The 20,497-nt window shown below is 37.3% G+C and overlaps 1 protein-coding gene across 1 annotated transcript; it reads right to left on the bottom strand.

The window, feature by feature from the left end:
* Positions 1–17,223: 17,223 nt before the first annotated feature.
* On the bottom strand, positions 17,224–18,482 carry LOC149255026 (F-box/FBD/LRR-repeat protein At1g13570-like). The gene has a single exon (XM_089457155.1). The coding sequence runs from the start codon at positions 18,163–18,165 to the stop codon at positions 17,239–17,241; it is 927 nt and encodes a 308-aa protein (XP_089313281.1). The 5' UTR covers positions 18,166–18,482; the 3' UTR covers positions 17,224–17,238.
* Positions 18,483–20,497: the final 2,015 nt, after the last annotated feature.

Raw genomic sequence — 20,497 nt, 5'->3', positions numbered from 1 at the left:
TACAACTCCTGGGGCTTCCTATCTCTAATTTTATCAACCCGATAGTTCGTACAAACTTGGAAGCGACGGTGCTGTATGCACAAGTACTAGCTCTTGTCGCAGCTGTCACTTGGTCAGCTAGCACAAGTCCGCTAGGGCTCAAGCCAACTTCTATATGCTCTCAGAAGAAGCTTTCTAAATGATGGACGAAGGCTATTTCAAAGGAAATGAATCTACTTTGCAGAAATGAACTGAAAGCCAACCAAGACATGAAACCCTAGTAAACCCTAATCTGACTAGTTTAACCTCTATGATGCAATAGTGAGAGTGCAAATGTATAAAAAGGATGCCATTACTTCTACTGATGTGAAATGTATAAAAAGAACATTGTTTTTGTATTTTTTCTTAAGTGGTTGGAGTGATTACGGTTTTGTTTCTTATTAGGGTTTGGTTGTGCAGAGGTGGTGCGAAGGGAGAGAAAGCTTGGGAAAGGTCAGGAGGGCTAGGAGAGGTCCCAGAGGATCCCTAGCATCAGTCCACAGAATTCCACAACGTTCAGGTGCTCGGCAACCAAGTTTGTAGGCTTCTACAGGATGTCTGCAGGGGATCCTACAGGAAACTCAGGGATTTCTACAGGAAGGCTGCTAACTTCTACAGGATGTGCTGTAGTTGGAGTTTTGGGTGATGGTGAAGTGATGGAGCGGTATGGGTGGATAGGTAAGATGGAGATGGAGCTTGTGATGGCTCAGGGGTAGAGAAATAAGATGGAGAAAGAGTGTGCGAAGTTGGTTGGTGGATAGAAGGATGGAAGCAAGGAAAAGTTAAAAAGATGGAGCTACGTGAGAAGTAGAAGGGTTGGAAGGCTAACGAGCTGAACAGAGGTCGAGCAGGTGGCTTTAGGCGTGGTTAAGAAGAAGAAGAAGGAAGTGGAATGATACTGAGCAGTGTAAATAAAACAAATTGCTTATGTCTTGCACCAAAAACGAGAATCCATTAACATGTGCTACCTGTGCTATTAAACCAATGAACAGCAATGTAAACCGTGAAGAGAAGTCGTGCATGGAGTTGTAATGAAGAAGTATGGCTCAAGATCAGAGTGCATGGATGGTTCTATGATTAAAACGACTGTGTTGTAGCTTGTATAAAAGTAGAAAAAGACTGCGTTTTTTGGTGGTTGGTATAGACTGCACCCCAATCCCTAAACAGAGATGGCAGTGAAGGCACTATCAACCTTTTCTTGGAGCTCCAGTGAATTACAATCCTCCTATTCTAATCTAAGCAACTGAAAGTGACTCAACCATAAGCTAATCCTACTCAATCTCATTAAAGAAATCAAATCAGCAGACTGTGTTCTTGAAATGCATATTAAACAAGGAAACAAGGTGCTGGAAAGAAAGGAAAATAACACTACAAGAAGAGGAGGTCTATTGCTCTCAGGTTGGGCCCTAACCTGAGAGCTATAGCTCCCTTAAAAGCTCATAATTAGATCCAAATCTGCTTGCCTTTATTCATAATCAAGAGTCTAATGTCATGCCAAAAACTGGCTTACAAAAACAAACACCGAGCTGTGCTCCGAAATTACAATATGAGTTCAAAAGTTAAAAAATCTCCTAACAAAGGCTACGGCCTTCATATTTATACACAATGAAGATCAAGCTGACTTCCTCCATTCGTGGAGCTTGGCTGTCCAACTGAAAGTCAAACTGCTGTAAACTGCTGATCCTGTAGAACGTGTTGGTTGCCTTTAAGCTCGGTGGGGAGAGTTGTTGGAGCTCGGAGTTAAGGTGAAAATCACGAGGAAGGTCATCAAGACTGTGGACAACCTCCCTATGAACCCGCAATGCCACCTTTGCTGTCTCCTTGTCTCCTTCTGCGTGGTCTTTTTCTCTCTTTAATGCCAAAAACCTGAAATCATCATGTATTAGCCACATAGATATAATGCCTGCCCTTCTTCCTACAAATAACACGAATATACTAAGAAATGAATGCATAAGTGATAAAAGATGAATGGTTGAGCAAGGTAAGTAGGCCAAATGAGCCCAAATTGTACCAAAAATTGGGGCTCATCATATACCAGCGTAAAGGGTGTCTATCTCATCAGCTTCTTGCATGTCGTCTGATAAGCCCATAACTACATGTATGTGCAGGTCCCAATCAATTCACTGCACATTTAAAACCTTGGTCAACACGGTTTCAAGAAATTTTTTGAACGCCTCCACTGTCCCGTTAGCCTGTGGGTGATAAGTTGTGCTCTTTTGGTGATACACCTAAAATTATTCTGTCAGCACGCTAATCGTTTCATTATGGAAGTGCGTACCCCAGTCACTCATCAAAATATTTGGACATCCAAATCGCATCAGTACATGCTCAAATAGAAACTTCACGGCGGTTGCGCCAATGCAATCCTTCACTGGCTGCGCTTCTGCCCAACGAGTCAAGTACTCTGTCGCAGTGATAATGTACCTCACGCCTGTCTTCACTTGGGGCTGAATAGGTCCTACAAAATCTATTGCCCACTTTTTGAAGGGTTGTAATCTTATTTGTGAATTCAAAGGCATTTCATCCCTCCCCGATGGCTCGCGTGTTCACTGACATACACCAAACACTTTGCAATATGCTTTTGAATCTTGATGAAGGGTTGGCCACCACAACCTTGTTCGTAGAATCTTCTGCGCAGTTCCTCTTCCTGCATAATGTCCTCCCGCGGCACCCCAATGAGCATCCGTGAGGATGATGCTTTGTTCAAAATTAGGTACATAAATTTGCAATATCTCATTAGTCCCCATCTTGTATAGATGTCTAGCAGTGACAGAGAAATCTGCCATGCACACCACTAATTCCTTCTTTTGCTAGACAGAGTATCCTTCTGGTGCAGTTCCTATTGTTAGGAAGTGTATTATATCCTCAAAATGTCCATCCATGATGCGCATAGCAAAGAGCTAGGCGTGGGTAATCCTTCCTCCAAATTAGTGGGTTCCTCCCCTGTCTCTATACGCGACAAGTGATCTGGTCCCATGTTCAATCGTCCAGGCTTCACAACTGTTGGGTGTGAAGCCTAATTATCTTTTGTATTCAAAGGTTTCAGTCGGATGTATACCCCAGGAATACTATACACCCCTCCACGCGGGGACCTAATCCTCCCCGACTGAAGGGTCCAGGGCTAGTGGTCCCCCAGCGGGGGTTCGGGGGCAGCGCCCCTGAAGCTAAAAGTAGATGTAAAATTGCCTTGTAAAAGTCTAGTAATGTCTAGTCAATCTGGGTCGTTCATTAGGCAGATGATCTGACGGTAGAAGTTTTTTTTAATTTAGGGTTTTTTCCCTAGAAGGCAACCCCTCACTATATATGAGGGAATTGTATTGCGTCTATGTAGATCTGTATTCTAAGTGAGGAAGAGAGAGGAGATTGAGAACGAAGAGGGTGTTACAACGGATTTGTTGTAGGTTGTATCTCTTCAGTTTGCTAGATAATATAATAAAAGAAGGACTAGTTGTTTCTCCGTGGACGTAGCCCAAACTGGGTGAACCACGTATATTTGTGTCTCTCTTGTTTTATGCATTTTCTGTGTTTATATTTCTGCAATATTTTATGTGTTCCATTGCTCTGTAGTATATAATTTTCTAACAACCACAACTTCAAAATCATATTCTTGGAACAATAAGAGCCATATGCAAATTCCCCCCCCCCCAACACAGGATTATTGACCAGGTTCTTTAGCACGTAGTGATCCATATACACACTTAAAGTGACCTCCTACCAAGTAGTGTCGATACTTTTGGAGCGCATACACCATAGTTAGCCCCTCGTGCTCAGTGGTGGAATAGTTCTTCTCTGCTTTAGATAATATGCGGCTTGCGAACACGATAGGGTGGTCCAAGCCTTCTCCGCCATCCTGTGTTAGTACTGCTCCCAGTGCTATACATGACGCGTCAACATGTACATGAAACTCTCTCTTCCAGTTCAGGAAGACTAAAATGGGTGAGGTAACCATCTTTTCTTTCAATATATCCAAGCTTTTCTTACAGTCATCATTCCAACAGAAAGAGACATCCTTCTTCAAAAAAATTTCCATTGGTTCGGTGATTTGGGCATAGCCTTTGATAAAGTTTCTGTAATATCTCGTATGTCCCAAGGTAGCGCACAGTTGTTTCACACTCCTCAACGCTTTGAAGTTCTAAATCACCGCGATCTTCGTGGGGTCTACCATCAGCCTTTGTCTGAAAACTGCATGCCCCAATAGGCTCCCCAAAAAAACACAAAATAGACACTTCTTGAGGTTGAGGGGATCTGGTATGTTCAAAACGTATCCAGCATCAAGCGCAAGCTTGTTACATGGTGCTTAACTAGCCCAAATACAGTCCAGTCATCAAAGTATACCTCTAGGAACTTATGAATAAATTCCTTGAATGTCACAACAACAATGCACGAAAATATAGCAGGCGCGTTCTTCAACCCAAATGGCATTACAGTATATTGAAAACAACCCCACTCAGTCACAAAGGTTGTCTTGCTCCTATCCTCCGACACGATTTTGATTTGGTGGTATCCAGAGAACCCATTAGTGAAGGAGTATGCTTCTTGGCCACCTACATTGTCCTACACTTCATCTGTGAATGGAGTTGGGAAAGGATCATGCACACAAGCATCATTCAATTTTCTGAGATCCATGCATATCCTTATCTCTTCCTTTTGCTTCTTCTCTTGCACCACCATTGGGCTTACCCAATCACATTCCTCCATAGGCTCAAGGATGCCTGCTGCTAAAATTTTGTCTAGCTCTAAGCAGACCTTTTCCTTGTATTTCGGATTCAGGTGGTAAGGCCTTTGCTTAACTGGGTTCGCATCGGGTTTTAACGTGATCTTCATCACTCCTAGATCTCTGATTATTCCTTTGAAATCAGTAAACTTGGTGGGGAATAAGTCCTGATATTCATGGAGTAATTCAACGACCATATCCATCGTTGTGTCGTCCCAATAGTCTCCAATCTTTGCAAATTTGGGTTCTGTCTCCATACAAATGTTCACCTGTTTAGTTCTCATCGACGCGGTTATATCAAGGTTCTTAATCTCTAGTACTTGGACCTTGCGGTGGCCCTCAATTTTCGGAATGTTAATCTTCTATGGATCCTCGTCCTCCTCTTCAATATTTACATTATAAAATTCCATTGCATGACTCAGTTGAGTATCCCATTCAGGCTACGTCAGGTCTAAAGGATCCTGCAGTATCCTAAAGATGGCTACTTTCACCTCTTGTAGTGCTTCATCAATACTGTCAAAACCGTCCTCAAAACTAAATGTCATCATGGATCCTTCACACAAGATATCCCATTCACCTGTCCCATGGCAGAGCTCTATTTCTATATACCAATTCATTGGGTTAACATCCAGGGTATGATAGAATAGGTGCACCCATTTAGGTTGTGGCTTTTCTCCATAGGCCTGCGTCCATTTTTCCAGATGTGCCCGCGGATCATTCTGCCCATCGTACTTGTCTATCAGTTGCATATTAGGCTTCCCAAATTGTGTTTTCATCATTCTTCTACATTCACGCCAATCATTGAAACTTCCCTTGCGCGTACCCCATCATTTGGCAGGCGTAGCACACAATGCCTAGTCCAAGGCCTGGAAGCGTTGCTTTTCTGGCACCTCCCTTTTAAATGCATCCAAAAAGATATCTACCTCATTTAGTCCATCATAAGTAGGCAGATTTCTTACCTCTGACGACACACAATGCAGTGACCGGGTCATCATGTTGCAATTCAGCGTAGTTACTTCATGTAACTGATTCTGCCAACGTTCTATTTCTTCATCAGAGTCTGTAGTGTAGGAACTTTGGTGATCCCACGTAAGTCACCCATCCATGGTGGGATTCACCTAGTCTTGGTCTCACATTGTTATCTTATAGATGTAGTCTAGATCATCATCACTCTCATAATAGTGGACTGGTTCCGTATACCACGATCCTTCAGCAGGATCCAGGGGTATTATTACGCCCAGTGATTTCTTCTCAAAGATCATCTTTCGCTTCTTTCGGTTGATTACCCCGTTCATATCAGTAGCCCAGTCAATTCCCAGGAGCGCAGCGTAGGGATTGGTATCATCAACAATCTATATTACTTCATAGTCTGCCAGTGCTCGCTCCCTCAATATCCATGGTCACTCCCTGCAACTGCCCCATGGGTATGTTTTTTTGTTGATTCGCCATCCTAAGCTAAATTAGGGACCATTGCAGCGTAGGTCTCCCCATTCGCTCCCATGTCTATTTCGGTAGAACATTCGCATTTGATCCCAAATCCAAAATGACTTGATCCATTTAATATTCTCCGATCTACGCGGTGAGTCTCATTTCATGCCCCGTCCTTGTCTTATTCTTACCGATCTTTTGGACTATGCATGGTTCACCTGGTGCGGTCCCAACACATTTATTGATGAGTTCTTGTAACCCTTTCATAGCCTTAATATTGCGCAGTAACTTCATACAAGTTTCTAGGAAAGTTGTGAGCATAGAGGGGTCCATCTCTGGCTCTGGTTTATCCTTGCTTCCTGAAGTGGAGGCCTCTGTGAAGCTCTTCTTAGCTTCCATGAATGCTTTACGAGTGCGCTCCAAATCGAACTCAGCCTCTTTTGTCGGGGCTTTGCGAACCCATGTACTGTCTTATGGCTGTTTCCCTGAGTCATCTCCCATCGCGATTCCACTCCGAAGAACTATATTTACATTTGGATCTTCCTTGCATGGCTCAGACCTCATCATCTGTAAGTTCTAAGTCAGGGGAGGCGGTAGCGCCCCTTTGTCACGTATCCCAACTATCAGCATAGGACAATCTTTTGTTTCATGATCAAACAGCATGCAATAACGATGGGCACGTTGGATTAGTGCAATCGCAGGCATAATGTCTTTTCCCTTCGCAATTGTAGCAAATCAACTGTCTGCGACCTCTACCAGGTCCTCCTCCACCTCGAACTTGTCCACGCCCTTGAAATCCTATCCGCGCCATCCCTAAATTGTGGTCAAGGGGCCGCATTTTGGCCTGAACCCTGTAGGCAGGAGTTCTATTCATCATCAATTCATAGCTCCTGCCAGTACGCTCATCATGTCCTACCAATCTGCAAAAGTTTCATAACAACTGTTATCGTTTTTGCACATACTTCTGTAACAAGTGACAGTTATTCGTGACATGTTTTCTAGCTATTTGACAGATAGTGCACCATAAAGTAGGCATCACGCTAGGTCCTTCTTGAGCTTCCAGCCTTAAATGCATTGATCATCCTCCTACAAGGTAATTTATAAAGATCGAGCAGTGGTCTTTGTCATGACCCCGACTCTTGCATTTCAAGAACCATAACTCCTCGCGTACCTCTGGTTGAACCGTCCTATCCTGCTTTAGACTTTGCATCTCAAGGCACAGATTCTGTAGTTGCGCGTGGATCTGCTGAACTCCTAGATAAGGATCTTATATCGGAGTCTCGTGTAGTCTCATGGCAATCTCCAAGGCCTCTGCCTGAGTTATTATCTTCTGCTATGATAGCGCACTCCTTAAGTGGGATAGTAGCGAAGCCACAAACCACTCACGATGTTGTCTAGATGTCAAGTTCATATTGGCTTCGAGGATTTGACACTTCAATCTTTGATCCAACTCCCAAGGCATTTCGCCTAGTTACATCGTGATCTCTTTGAATCCCGCAATCGACTGTGACTCAGACTTAGGCCTACTAAATTCCTTATTTAGTGCTACTTGGATGTCCGCTACTCTAGCATTCGGGTAATCGTTAGAGTACTTAATGTACCAGGTTAGAGCGCGATCTTGCAGAGCACTAACCAGTGTTGCCTTCTTTATATGATCATCTGTTACACATTGAGCTTCCCATACAGCCCTCACAACAAACCAGAATTGGTCTGGGGCGTCATTTCCCAAGCCTTTGAACAAGGGAAAGTTCACTGTATTCGCCATACTGAATCATGGTGGAGGTGGAGGTGGTACGGGTGACGTTGGAGGTGATGGTGGTGAAGACGGAGGTGGTGTGGGTGGAGGTGGTATTTGCAGGAATCCTTGTCTTATCAACTGAATAGCACTTCACAGCTAGACCTTCGTTGTCCCTTCTTCGTCCCTTCGCAGAGGTGAAATCAAGGGGCTATACTATGGACCCTTATTTCCTTCGTTTCTGTAACTTTTTCTACTTTACATAGTCCCAAACATCAAGGTAGATGCATAACCCGTTTTTCACACAACAACATTTTAATCCAAGTATTCATAGATTTAACATACTTACATCATGGTCCTTTGAAAAATTATCGCTCTGCCTCACTATAGCTGACTAAGGGGTCGACCACAAATTCAGTAAAAAACCCTCCTATGATGCAATCAAGCCAATGGTCGACAACGTGTGCAATCTTATCCTCCGATGCTTCCAATCTTTTCACTAGCTCCAAGGTCCACACAATAGGATCGTCAAGTTTCCACCTTCCTTGGCTATCTGCTAGCTTCGCGATCCACTCGTATAGCTCAGTAGGAAAGGAGGTGAAAAATATTTTGTGGATCTCTGTATACAGGTATTGGTCCAACCACTGTTCCTTTGATAGTCGCAATTTTTTGTTTTCTTATGCCGCGAACTGTGAATCCTTCTGTCCAACCAGCCTTTGATTTCTTTCTTAGTTGGACTCCAGTGATATAACATCACACATCTCTTATGCAGATTACAGTCCTAGCAATGAAACCATTTGTTGGCTTGTGGGGCCCTGACCCAGGTTCAACGTTAGTTAGCCAAACAAATCCCTACACTACTAGCCCTTTCCGCATTAGCCCACGGAGCGCAGACTGAAGACTCACCCGAAGTAGTATGGGGGGATGCTGGAACCAAGTTTCTGCACCCTTGAGATGGTTGTGATGTTGGTTTAGTCCAGCTAGACTTGCCTTCATGCAGGTTTCTTAACCCTCTGTTCTGCCTTTCAGTACCTTCGTAAAAGGGTACAATCGACTTCCGCACATCCCTAATCAGGCGCTGAAGTCCTTCTGTGCTGCTAGGGTAGCAAACTGTGATATTTCCCTAACCAGGCTAAGTGTCTTACTTATCTTATTAACAGATCTTAGTTAGCCTTGCATAAACCAATGTTCTTACTTGCGTTCACTTAACCAACACAATTACATATATTCGTGCATCATAAAAGTATTACAAGTGAAATTCATACCCTACATTATAGATGCATAAACATGAAATAAAGACGTAGAAATTGTAGAATACTTATCTTTATTAATAATTCCGAACAATTACAGACTCGACCCATCCTGCACACTCAGCTGCAAGGGTTCGCGCACTCAGCTACGGACTTCTAGGCCTTTGTGCACTCAGCTGCAAAGCATTTACCTATGTTACGACCCAAGACTTAGACTTCTACTTCAGAGTTATATCTCATCGATCATATCTTCCTTGATTTCTTTATTCTTCTAACTACTTAGAGCTTAGCTCTATTTATACAATCCCATTGTCCGCGGACCATGGGTAGATCTTCTACAACCAACATTACATTTCCAAAATAAGGGTGGACAACCCTATGACTCTTTAATGTCTATGCACTCCGCGACCACAAAATGAGGAGTCTTTACACTTGGATTACAAAATTGTGACCAAAATATGGGTTTTTAGCCCCAAAACTACCCTTGGGGGATCCCGCGCCCAACAGGGGTTTGCTAAGAAAGGTCGAATCAGTGATCAGTTTACAGTGAGGGGAAGTGAGTATGAGATAGAGAGGCAAAGATAGTGGTGGAAAACCAATGATAATGCAGAGAGGCAAACGCAGAAGCCAGAGGGAGCCACACAAGGCTAGGAGAGACAACACAGAGGCTAGGAGGGCCTGCATCATCCACGCAGGGGCTGGAGGAGTGACATAGAGAGCCAAAGAGGCTACGCAATGCCTCAAAGGGCTGACGCAAAGGGTTTTGAGGTTGACGCAGAGACCAGGAGGGCTAACATAGTGCTTCAGTTGTGGTGGAGATGGTTTTGTGGGGCAGATTTTCTGAATATCTACTTCTGAATAGGGAGGTATTACTACCAGATTATTTTCTTTGTCAGGTAAGCCGATTTGGCACCCAGTTGTACTAAAGGAAATACTGCAAAATAAAATGACCCTCTGAATTTCTGCACCGGTTTTCCCAAGTTGGGTTTTTCCGGGGATGAGTTGTCCATAAATAATGGTGTCACTTGTGTGTTTGCTATTTCTTTCAGCTATTGATCTATAGATGGTTGAGACTGTATTATGTTTATTTCGATATTTATATGTTTAAATAAATTGTTTGTAATTAACAAGTAGGAGAAATAAACCAAAGAATATAGATACAATTTCTAATGGGTAATACTTAGAAATTTCAACAATATATCTTCTATTGTTTTTCTATGGGAATATTTTTTAATCATTTAGTACCTTTTCTCAATTTCTCTCCCTAAGAACAACATGCTTTCTCTCCTTCGTAGAATTTCTGACATCTTAGAATCATTCTCCTATAAGTCATTTCATCATATCCTCCGCATTCAAAATAAGGAAGTTGACAAACAAGGCAATATAGCTTACCATCTAGAAGAAGGGAAACTTAGGATCAACGACAATCTCATTTGGAAGCATATCCCATGATCAAGGCAATCCTCTTGCTTTATCTCTCCATCATTAAGCAAAATTTGCAAAGGAACAAGGCACAAAGCTTGTTCATAGGCAATATCATTTCTAAACATATACAAAGTTGGAAGATTTTGCTCCTTATTGTTAGCAAAGATGAAAAAACTACTCTAATAACCCATCCCCTCCATATTCGTGTGAATCCATCCAAATGGATATCGCTGTGTGCAAGAGCCTTCATACGAATAACTACCTCATCCTAAGACATGGAACGACTTCACATGAGAGATGGTTTAGAATTAAATTCAAGCCCCTCGCAATATTTCTCACACTCCATCATACTCTGCATCATTGACATTGTTAGTCACCTCTTTCATTTTTCCGTGTCGATCGCTATCTAGAAAGCATGGGAAATCTTGAATTCTATGAAGTTGCTCATGCATGCTGAGCTCATGCTAAGGCTGCGACACGACAGAATTGGGAAACTTTGTGGGATGACTCTAATGCTCTCTCATCCGGGAGACATCCTTCATTTGGTTTATTTCTCTTCCATGTAATTTCGGTTAGTCCTCTTCCAACAAATTCTATTATGACCATAATTCTCACTCTTGAGGGGAAAAGAAATGTGGCGGTCCGTAATTCTGGAATTCGTTGAGGTAGATTTGAAACAACATTATAGAAGGTGAAGTGAAAAATAATGCATAAACTCATACCTGAGCTCGAGAATATGGAAGGGAGAGTTCAAATTCATGCATCCACTCACTTGAGCTCGAGAAGAAAATGGACAAATGAGATCCTTCCTTTTTGCTTGTTGTCCATCGGGCCTTAATTCATTTCCCTCACTTGCTTATAACACTAACCCCTCAAATAATAATTGTCTCCACTATTTACCTCATCTGACCATAATTTTTCCTCTAAGTTTCTCGAATTTTCTCACCTTCACTATATCTCATCTTCGAGGTGAACACGAAGATATTTTGAGCCAAAAGAAACTCTCCAGCCACATTGCTTCTAGTCTCTAAGTTTGAGCGAGCATAGCAGGTTAGAATCAACTCAAAAGCAGGCATTAAGCATCGAAGGTTTTGTTGATATTTATCCTTACTCTACCCCTTAGTGGTTTTTTGGTCATTGCATTGAAGAATCTGACACCTCTTTCAACTCAACCACCCAAAAGGTCTTTGCAAGCATCATCTCCTCAATGGCTTACCACTGCCACTTGTGTCTACACCCGCCTCTAGATTGGCATGTGGAAATCTTTGAACTGCGTCAACAAATTTTGGGCCTGACAAAAACTATACAAAGTCAACAAGTCAAGATTTAATGGATGGAGGATGAGTTGGATGGGATGTGCCTTCAACTTGATGACTTCCAAACTCAGAGGAAAAACAAGGACTTAAGAAGCACAAAAAATAGCGCTCCTACAAACCACATGTCAACCAAATGTCAATTGATCCCCTTCATTAAGATATGACAAATCCATGTAAATGTATTTTGATAAATGGGAAATTTGTAGAGTCTAAAGTAGTAGAAGTGTAAATTTTGGTACTGGGACATTGGATAACAAAAAATTGCCAAACCATTTCGAGATAATTATTCCTTTCCTCCTAGAACCTCTGGCCATTTCGAACAATATGTAAATTCCCGTATATCTTGTTGTGACCAAGCACAAACTCAATAGAAAATATTTGATGAAAAGTAAGAAAACTTTCGGTAAAAATCACATAATCATAGTTTTGTCAAATCTTTTCATATTTGTGTAAAAAAAAAAAAGAAGTAAATGGTATAATGTTTGTTGTTGATTATTGATAAACTATTCTTCTTGTTTGCAATTCTAATTTATATGCATTTCCGATTAAAATTATGATGGAAAAGGTTTTAGATGGATTATTAAGCAGAAGTAGTGGTGTCCCCGATAAGATTCAAATTCAATTTAAAAATGTTTCACTTCACATAGGTCAATTAACATGTGTTAGCAATTGGAGCAAGGAACAAACGTTAGGAGAATTGCAGAGAATAGATACCCACAACCCCCACCACTATGCCAAAAGAAGCTTCAAGAGTGCTTTATGCTCAATAAAATCTTGTTAGTTTCCATTCTATAGAGGAGCTCCCTTGATGTACAAGAATATTCTAGAACATTTTGTCAAAAAATAGAAACTTATTTTTTTTTAAATCCTAAAATTATTGTTCTTCCAAGAGCACCAAAGTTACCAAATTCATTGCTTTACAATAATGAAATGATTCCATCTATACAATCTAAATTATAAACAATTTAAAACAAAGTCAGTCCATGGATAAACAACCTTCTAATAACATATATTGAATATTGATGAAAAATATATTTAAAATAAATCAACAAAAAATAAAAAAATTTAAGACCTTAAAATTAAATAATCATGTATAAACTGTTTATCTCTTTTAATTTATTTTATGAAAATTAATTTTAAAAAATGTAATTATAGATTTCTTTTATAAAATGAATAAGGAGATTGACTAACTCAAATAACTACAATAACATACGAAGAAGAATTGCACAATATATCAAGCTTTTGGGTTTCGTAAATATTATCTGAAGCCATTTTCATGTGCTGCAACATAGAAGAGTTAAAAGGGACAAGTAAAGTAATTAAGAATTGAATGGATAAAAAGATACCAAGGTTTTGGATATTTTTTAATAGAATAAGGATATTTTTTTAATAGAATAATGAAAAGAGTTAGGTATACAGAGATGGCATGGATGGTGTAGTATAAGATGAAAATAAATTAATTAAATTAAATTAAAAAAATATTGTTTAGATAATTTTTGGCAAAATCACATAACCAATCTTGGTTATGTGATTTTGCCGAAGATTATCTAAACAATGTTATGGATCACAGAAGTCTAAATTCCTTATTAAAAAAATATGTAAATATTAAAAAAGTATTTATATTTTAAAAAGGAGTGTAGAAGTTAAAAAGTGTTTTAAATAAAGTTTATGGTTAAATAAATAAATGGTATAATGTTTGTAGTTGTTAGTTGATATATTGTTTTTTTTATATGCATTTCTAATGTATAGAGGACCAAAATCAGAGAATTTTCTCTATTTTTATAAATAATTTTAAAATTATGTTGCATAGTAAGAACAATGGATAAATAATTAAAAAATTATTAATAATATTAATTTTTTTATACAAAATTGCAATTACACCTAAATCCAGAGAAAATTTATTTTTGTTAGCTATTCCCATTCCCATTCCCATTATCATTATCATTGCCCAGTAATAACATATACAAATATTCTTCCCACTTGCTTTTATTTAAACAGTAAAACTGCTTGTTAATACAAGGCTCTGTGTAACAAGTCCATGGCATAATTTCACTGGTCCATATACTATTGGAAAACCAACATACATCTATGGAGCACCAATGATCCCTATGCAGTGTTAATGGAACAATTGAACCTCTATAACAAATTTTGCACATAATTTCTCATTATAACAGTTTAGGCAGAATGACATCAAGCATAATTTCTATCTAACCATATCTTGACTTTATTTTAACATTTACTTATCTTGACTTTATTTTAACATTTAATTGTTAGAATGAATGCATTGCTCTACCATGACATAAGTAACATTACAAAAGTAACTTTCAACATAAGTAACATGACAGAAGTAACTTTCAAATTTAAAAGGATAAAAATATAACTTTCATGATGAACATAATTTTTATTTGACCTTATGCTAACCTTTAATTGTTAAAATGAATGCAATGCCTAACCATAACAGAAATATATTTCAAATAAAAAATGACAGAACTTTAACTTTTATAACATAAAACATTGGAATACCAAAAATATGAACAAGCACATAGCTAATTGTTTCCATTAATATGCTCACTGCTTAAAAAATGATAGAACTTTAACTTTCATAACATAAAACAATGGAATATCAAAAATATGAACAAGCACATAGCTAATTGTTTCCGTTAATATGCTCATGGTTTCTTTGATTTCAGTTTAAGGTGTGAAGAAATCATAAGTAGAGAATAATGACTATCTGTTCATAAAAGATAAAAATTAACATAAAACATCTTCATTTCAAAAATTTGAATGGAATATGGTACTATAACTCCATCTCTTCCATATAAATGATAAATGCAATAATTAGATTTTAATGTTACAAACTTCAAAGTGAAAGAAATTGTGAGGACACATATCCTACTATAAAATTTGTGTACTGAACATGATTTTGCACTTGGTTTTGCAATGACTTTAAAGACCCAGAAAACAAAGAAAACCACAAAGAAATAATAACTATAAAACTAGAAAATTTCTGAATCTTATGAAACCCTAACTATAAAAACCAATTCTAAGCATAAAAATGTTTTCAAAATTAAATATTCATCTCTAAACTATTTCGCTTTTAATTTATTTTACGAAAATTAATTTTAAGAAAATGTAATAAATAATTATAGATTTCTTTTAGAAAATGAATAAGAATATTGACTAACTCAAATTATATGAAGAAGAATTGCACAATATATCAGGTTTTTGGGTTTCCATAAATATTATGTGAAGCCCTTCTTATTGGTTGGAACATGGAAGAGTTAAAAAAGACTCTTAAAGCAATTAAGAATTGAATGCATCTAAAGATACCAAGGTTTTGGATATTTTTTTAATAGAATAATGAAAAGAGTTAGGTATACAGAGATGGGATGGATGGTATATTATATAATAGAAATAAATAAATTAAATTAAATTAAATAAATGGGTAAATATTAAAAAAGTATTTATATTTTAAAAAAGAGTGTAGATGTTAAAAAAGGTTCCAAATAAAGCTTATAGTTAAAGGAGTAAATAGTATAACGTTTGTTGTTGTTAGTTGATATATTGTTTTTGCTATATGTATTCATTTTTATGATGTATAGAGGATCAAAACTAGAGAATTTTCTTTATTTTCATAAATAATTTTAAAATTATGCTGCATAGTGATAATGGTGGATAAACAATTAAGAAATTGTTAATAATATTGATTTTTTTTATTATATAAAATTACAATTATACCTGAATCCAGAGAAAAAGTATTTTTGCTACCCGTTCCAATTCCAATTCTCACAGTATAGACAAATACAAATATTCTTCCCACTTGGTTTTATATAAAGAGTAAAACTAGTTAATACAAGGCTCTGTGTAACAAGTCCATAGCATAATTTCACTAGTCCATATTCTATTGGAAAACCAACATACATCTATGGAGCACCAATGATCTCTGTGAAAGTGTTAATGGAACAATTGAATGTCTGTAACAAATTTTGCACATAATTTCTCATTATAACAGTTTAGGCAAGATGACATCCAGCATAATTTCTATCTAATCTTATCTTGACTTTATTTTAACATTTGAATGTTAGAATGAATGCATTGCTCAACCATAACAGAAGTAACTTTCAAATTAAAAAACACAGAACTATAACTTTCATAATATTAAGCATAATTTTTATTTAACCTTATATTAACATTTAATTATTAAAATAAATGCATTGCCAAACCATGACAAAAGTATCTTTCAAATTAAAATGACAGAACTCTAACTTTCATAACATAAAACAATAAAAATAATAAAAATATGATCAAGCACACAGCTAATTGTCTGAGTAATATACTCATTGTTTCTTTGAACAATAAGAAACAATGATTATAATAAAAATATGATCAAGCACAGCACACAGCTAATTGTCTCAGTAATATACTCATTGTTTCTTTGAACAATAAGAAACAATGATTTCTGTTTAAGATGTAAAGAAACCATAAGCAGAGAATAATGACTGTCTGTTCATAAAAGATAAAAATTGGGATAAAACACATTCATTTCAAAAATTTGAATGGAAAATGGTACCAATAACTCCACCTTTTCTATATAAATGATAAATGCAATAATTAGATTTTAACGGGACAAAGTTAAAGAAACGGGCAGGACACATATCCCTACTGTAAAATTTGTGTCCTGAACATCCCTACTGTAAAATTTGTGAACTGAACATCATGTTGCACTTGGTTTTGCAGTGACTTTAAAGACCCAGAAAACAAAGAAAACCACATCAAATAATAGCTATAAAAATCCGGAATCCTATTAAAACCCTAAACCCTATAAAAACCAATTCTGAGCATAAGAAAGCTTTCAAATGTACCAGAAATACCAATTCAATTCCTCTGGTAGATGTTTCTATCACGCTATTTTGTATGCATCTTCCTGAATAAAGCGTCATTCATCATCTGAAGAAGTGGGAGATTCATCATTTGCAAAATCTTCATCATCTGAAGAAGCCAGACATCTCTTGCAATTGTACCATTGGTTTGTTGTTATAAGTACAGCAGCTTGTCTAGAAGATCTGCTTAAAGCCAAAAGTTGCTTTAAAAAGCTCTGTTCATGGACATATTCAGAGCATATTGGTAGAGTAACCGTCATTGTCTGCAGAGAAGGAGCATTTCTGAGAAGGCAGCCAATCAGAGCAATTTCCTCTTCATCCAACCCTGAAACCCTTATACGCACCTTCTTGAGGTTTGTCATCAGCGGAAGGGTCAAGCTTCCCGTCACAGGACTTCCTGCCTGTTTTGCCATGAAAAATTTATCTCATAAATCTCATCTATATAAAAACCAAGATGTCTGAAACATTTAACTTAAAAGATAAAAGCCAGGGATTTACTAACCTCAAAAGAATTGCTTTCTATGGACAGTTCTTCGAGATTGGAAAAAGAGCCAAGAACTGTGAGAGAAGGCACGTGAGTACTCAACCGACTAAGGGTAATTTTTCTCAGAGAGTTCCTGTTAGAAAGACCTTCAAGTACATGAAGCTCTGTTGTGGAAAAATGCAGATCCTCGCAAGAATTTAGCTCCAAACTTAACATTGAGGGACAGTTATGTATTGTGACTTTCACGAGCTTCGAGCAATTCATTGTCACTGTCAGTGCGTTTTCATAGCGATTTCCACAAAAATAAAAATACTTGAGACTCTGAGCAGAAATTTCCAAATTGTTCAGGCCTACAGGACATGATACAATTCTCAAATTTTCAAGAAGAGGGCATTTTGATGCAAGCTGCTCAAGCATATCATCAATAATATGGACATATGACAGAATGCAGGTTTTAAGGTATCTGAAACCAGAAAAGTATGAAGGTAGTTTAAATTCAAAATGCATGACCTCCAAAAACGTGAGGCAGTCGCAGGAAAACATAGAAGTTGGAACGTGCAGAGAAACTCGATGACTCATTGAGTAGACAACATCCTTTAAAGTAATTTGTTTCACTTTCTTTACAGATGCAGCCCGAACCAATTTCCATGTTAACTCGTTATTCGGTGACCAATACCAATTGTTTACTGAAATTTCCAAACTTTCAAGATCGCCATGATGAAAACACATTATGTTATCAATTACTTTTTCATTGAAGTCGGCATCCAAAAACGTGAGATAGGGTAACGAAGTCCAGAGTGATCGCCATCTGCGTGAAAGAATTGAAGTTCGTACGGCATCTCTTAAAGAAAGCTTTGACAGAATATGAGAGCAGAGTAAACTATCATCCAATGCACTCAATCTGTCCTTTGCCATTGTCAATAACACAATCAATCAATGTACAGCTGTAACACAAACAAGTTTTGCTATACAGAATGAAATTCCAAATACAAATTTATTACTTAAACCCATTTGCTGATGAAGAAAAACCATTTCCAGCAAGAGCCCATTTCCAATTCCATTTGCCAAAGTTATTTTTGCTCCTCAGCTCTTCAGATATTTCTGTTCCTTTTGCCCAGTTTCAGACTTCAGAGAAAAATGTTAGACAGGGATTGGAGTTTATGGTCTTTCAATATTTCTGTTCCTTTTGCCCAGTTTCAGACTTCAAAAAAAAATGTTAGACAGGGATTGGAGTATATGGTTACAAACCCTCTTTGTCCACACTACTCTCATCTTCATTACACTTTTATCCGGGGCAACAATGTGGATTATGTAACCATAATAAAATTCGGAATATTAGGATTTAATATTATTTTTAGTAGTTGCAGTGTACTTTTTATATATCTTTGTATATTTTCTGGTTGAATTTGTTCAAAATTCGGTAAGAATTTATTAGAATTAGAATGGTGAACTCTCTACAATTGGATGGTTTTTTAGGGTGTTATATATATATATATATATATATATACAAAAGGGTTTTTAGGGTGTGGAATCTATATATGCAGGGAAAAATACATTTTAAATAGCAAAAAAATTAACATTTGACCAAAAACTGTTTCAACGTATTCCGGCCAAAATCTCCAAAAATTACAGTGAGATAACAAATTTTTAAAACTATGTTAGGGTTTTCATATTTAGAGATTGTATGGGGTTTAGTGCATTTATTATGAAGTTAATAAGTGGACAAATTCAACTAATTTTTTATTTAAATTATTATAAAGTTACTAAAGTAGGATTCCTCACTCGGCATCACATGGACACGTCACAAGTTTTGATTCCTTGAAAAGTTAGGTATCAATAGGGACCAAGAAAAGTTAGTATATATGGTATAGATGTAACGTAATATTTTGTAAACATTTTGACTTAATCAAAATTGCATTAAAAATTGAAATAAAAATAAAGATAAAAATTCTACTTTATTATTATTATTATTATTAATTTTTGTTGAGTAGTTAAAGTAAACTTGATTTGGTCAAGTTATGGTGGTTTTTAAGCATGAGGTTTATGAGAACCCATGGTATTTGTGTGGAATATAGCATATTTAAAGGGGGAAATTAAACCAGTCTCGATATATCTTAACTTTGAATCTATAAGCACTGAGAGGGACCAAATCACTTTTCACTATAAAAGAGGTTTGCATCTCGAGAGATTTCATGCCTCTTGGTAGATCCTGAGTTAAGATGGAACTAGGTTGGTAAGTTATAAGACCAATAAGACTTTATTTTGTCACTACACACATGAGAGGTAATGTTGACTCTACTTGCAACATTGTTCATTTTTATCTTTGGTGTTTTCCTTGGTTAAGAAAGAAATAAATGAACATGCTAAATGTGAGAACAATGGTAATGTATCTAAGGTCAATGTGGAATCATATCTTGTAATATAGGCAACAACCCCAAGTCAAGTCACACTACAACCAACTCAGAACACCTAGAATTTTTAGATTTACTCCATACACAAGACTCTTAGTTTCATAATTATAAATTGTGATTTGAAAATATTGATATTCCATGCACATGAACAAAGATGCAAATCTAACATATTACAATAACATACAAAATTCATGCATAATGAAGAGAGACATCAAATGCAACATATTTATTAAAATAATAACAACAATATCATATATAAATTACCCATATTTAACTACATTAAGGCACATACAAGTATAGGACACATGATTATTATAAAATTACCAATTGGTTGTCGACTCAGGATGGTCCTCACAAGCAGTATTCTAAAAATAGGCCACCCCTAGGTTAAGGCGATGACTCCACAAGCATGAACAACTACACTCTATCACTCATCCTAGCTCCGTCTAGTTCATAGTTTGCTCATTCACTCAAACATCCGAATCACTAGTTCTCTTTTTCCCCTCAACCCACACAACCCAAAAGGGGATCCTCTCTTCTATGATTGTAGTCTCTCACAACACCTCACCTCTTCTAAGGTAAATACATCAATTTTCCATGTACTTCAACTATTTGTAAATATCGCCCTTACTAATGTTAGACTACCATATGAATTGGGACAATAGAATATCTAACATTTGAGGTTGAACCGCAATGTAATTGTACATATTTCTATTAGGCTGGTGAGCCAAGATATGTTTGGTCTGTGCCTAAATATGTACATATGTTTTGGGTTCTACATTCCCATGTTTATATATGTTTTGAGACCACAATTCTTGGGTGATTTTTGGTTGGAA

Source organism: Pinus tabuliformis, chromosome 7 (genome assembly GCF_031772625.1).
Source record: "Pinus tabuliformis cultivar Carrire ecotype Pingquan chromosome 7, CPIR1, whole genome shotgun sequence".
Lineage (NCBI taxonomy): Eukaryota > Viridiplantae > Streptophyta > Pinopsida > Pinales > Pinaceae > Pinus > Pinus tabuliformis.
This window is presented reverse-complemented; position numbering and strand designations above follow the sequence as displayed.

Coding starts and splice junctions, on each gene's coding strand:
- LOC149255026 (XM_089457155.1), bottom strand. CDS start 18,165: ATGGCAAAGGACAGATTGAGTGCATTGGATGATAGTTTACTCTGCTCT.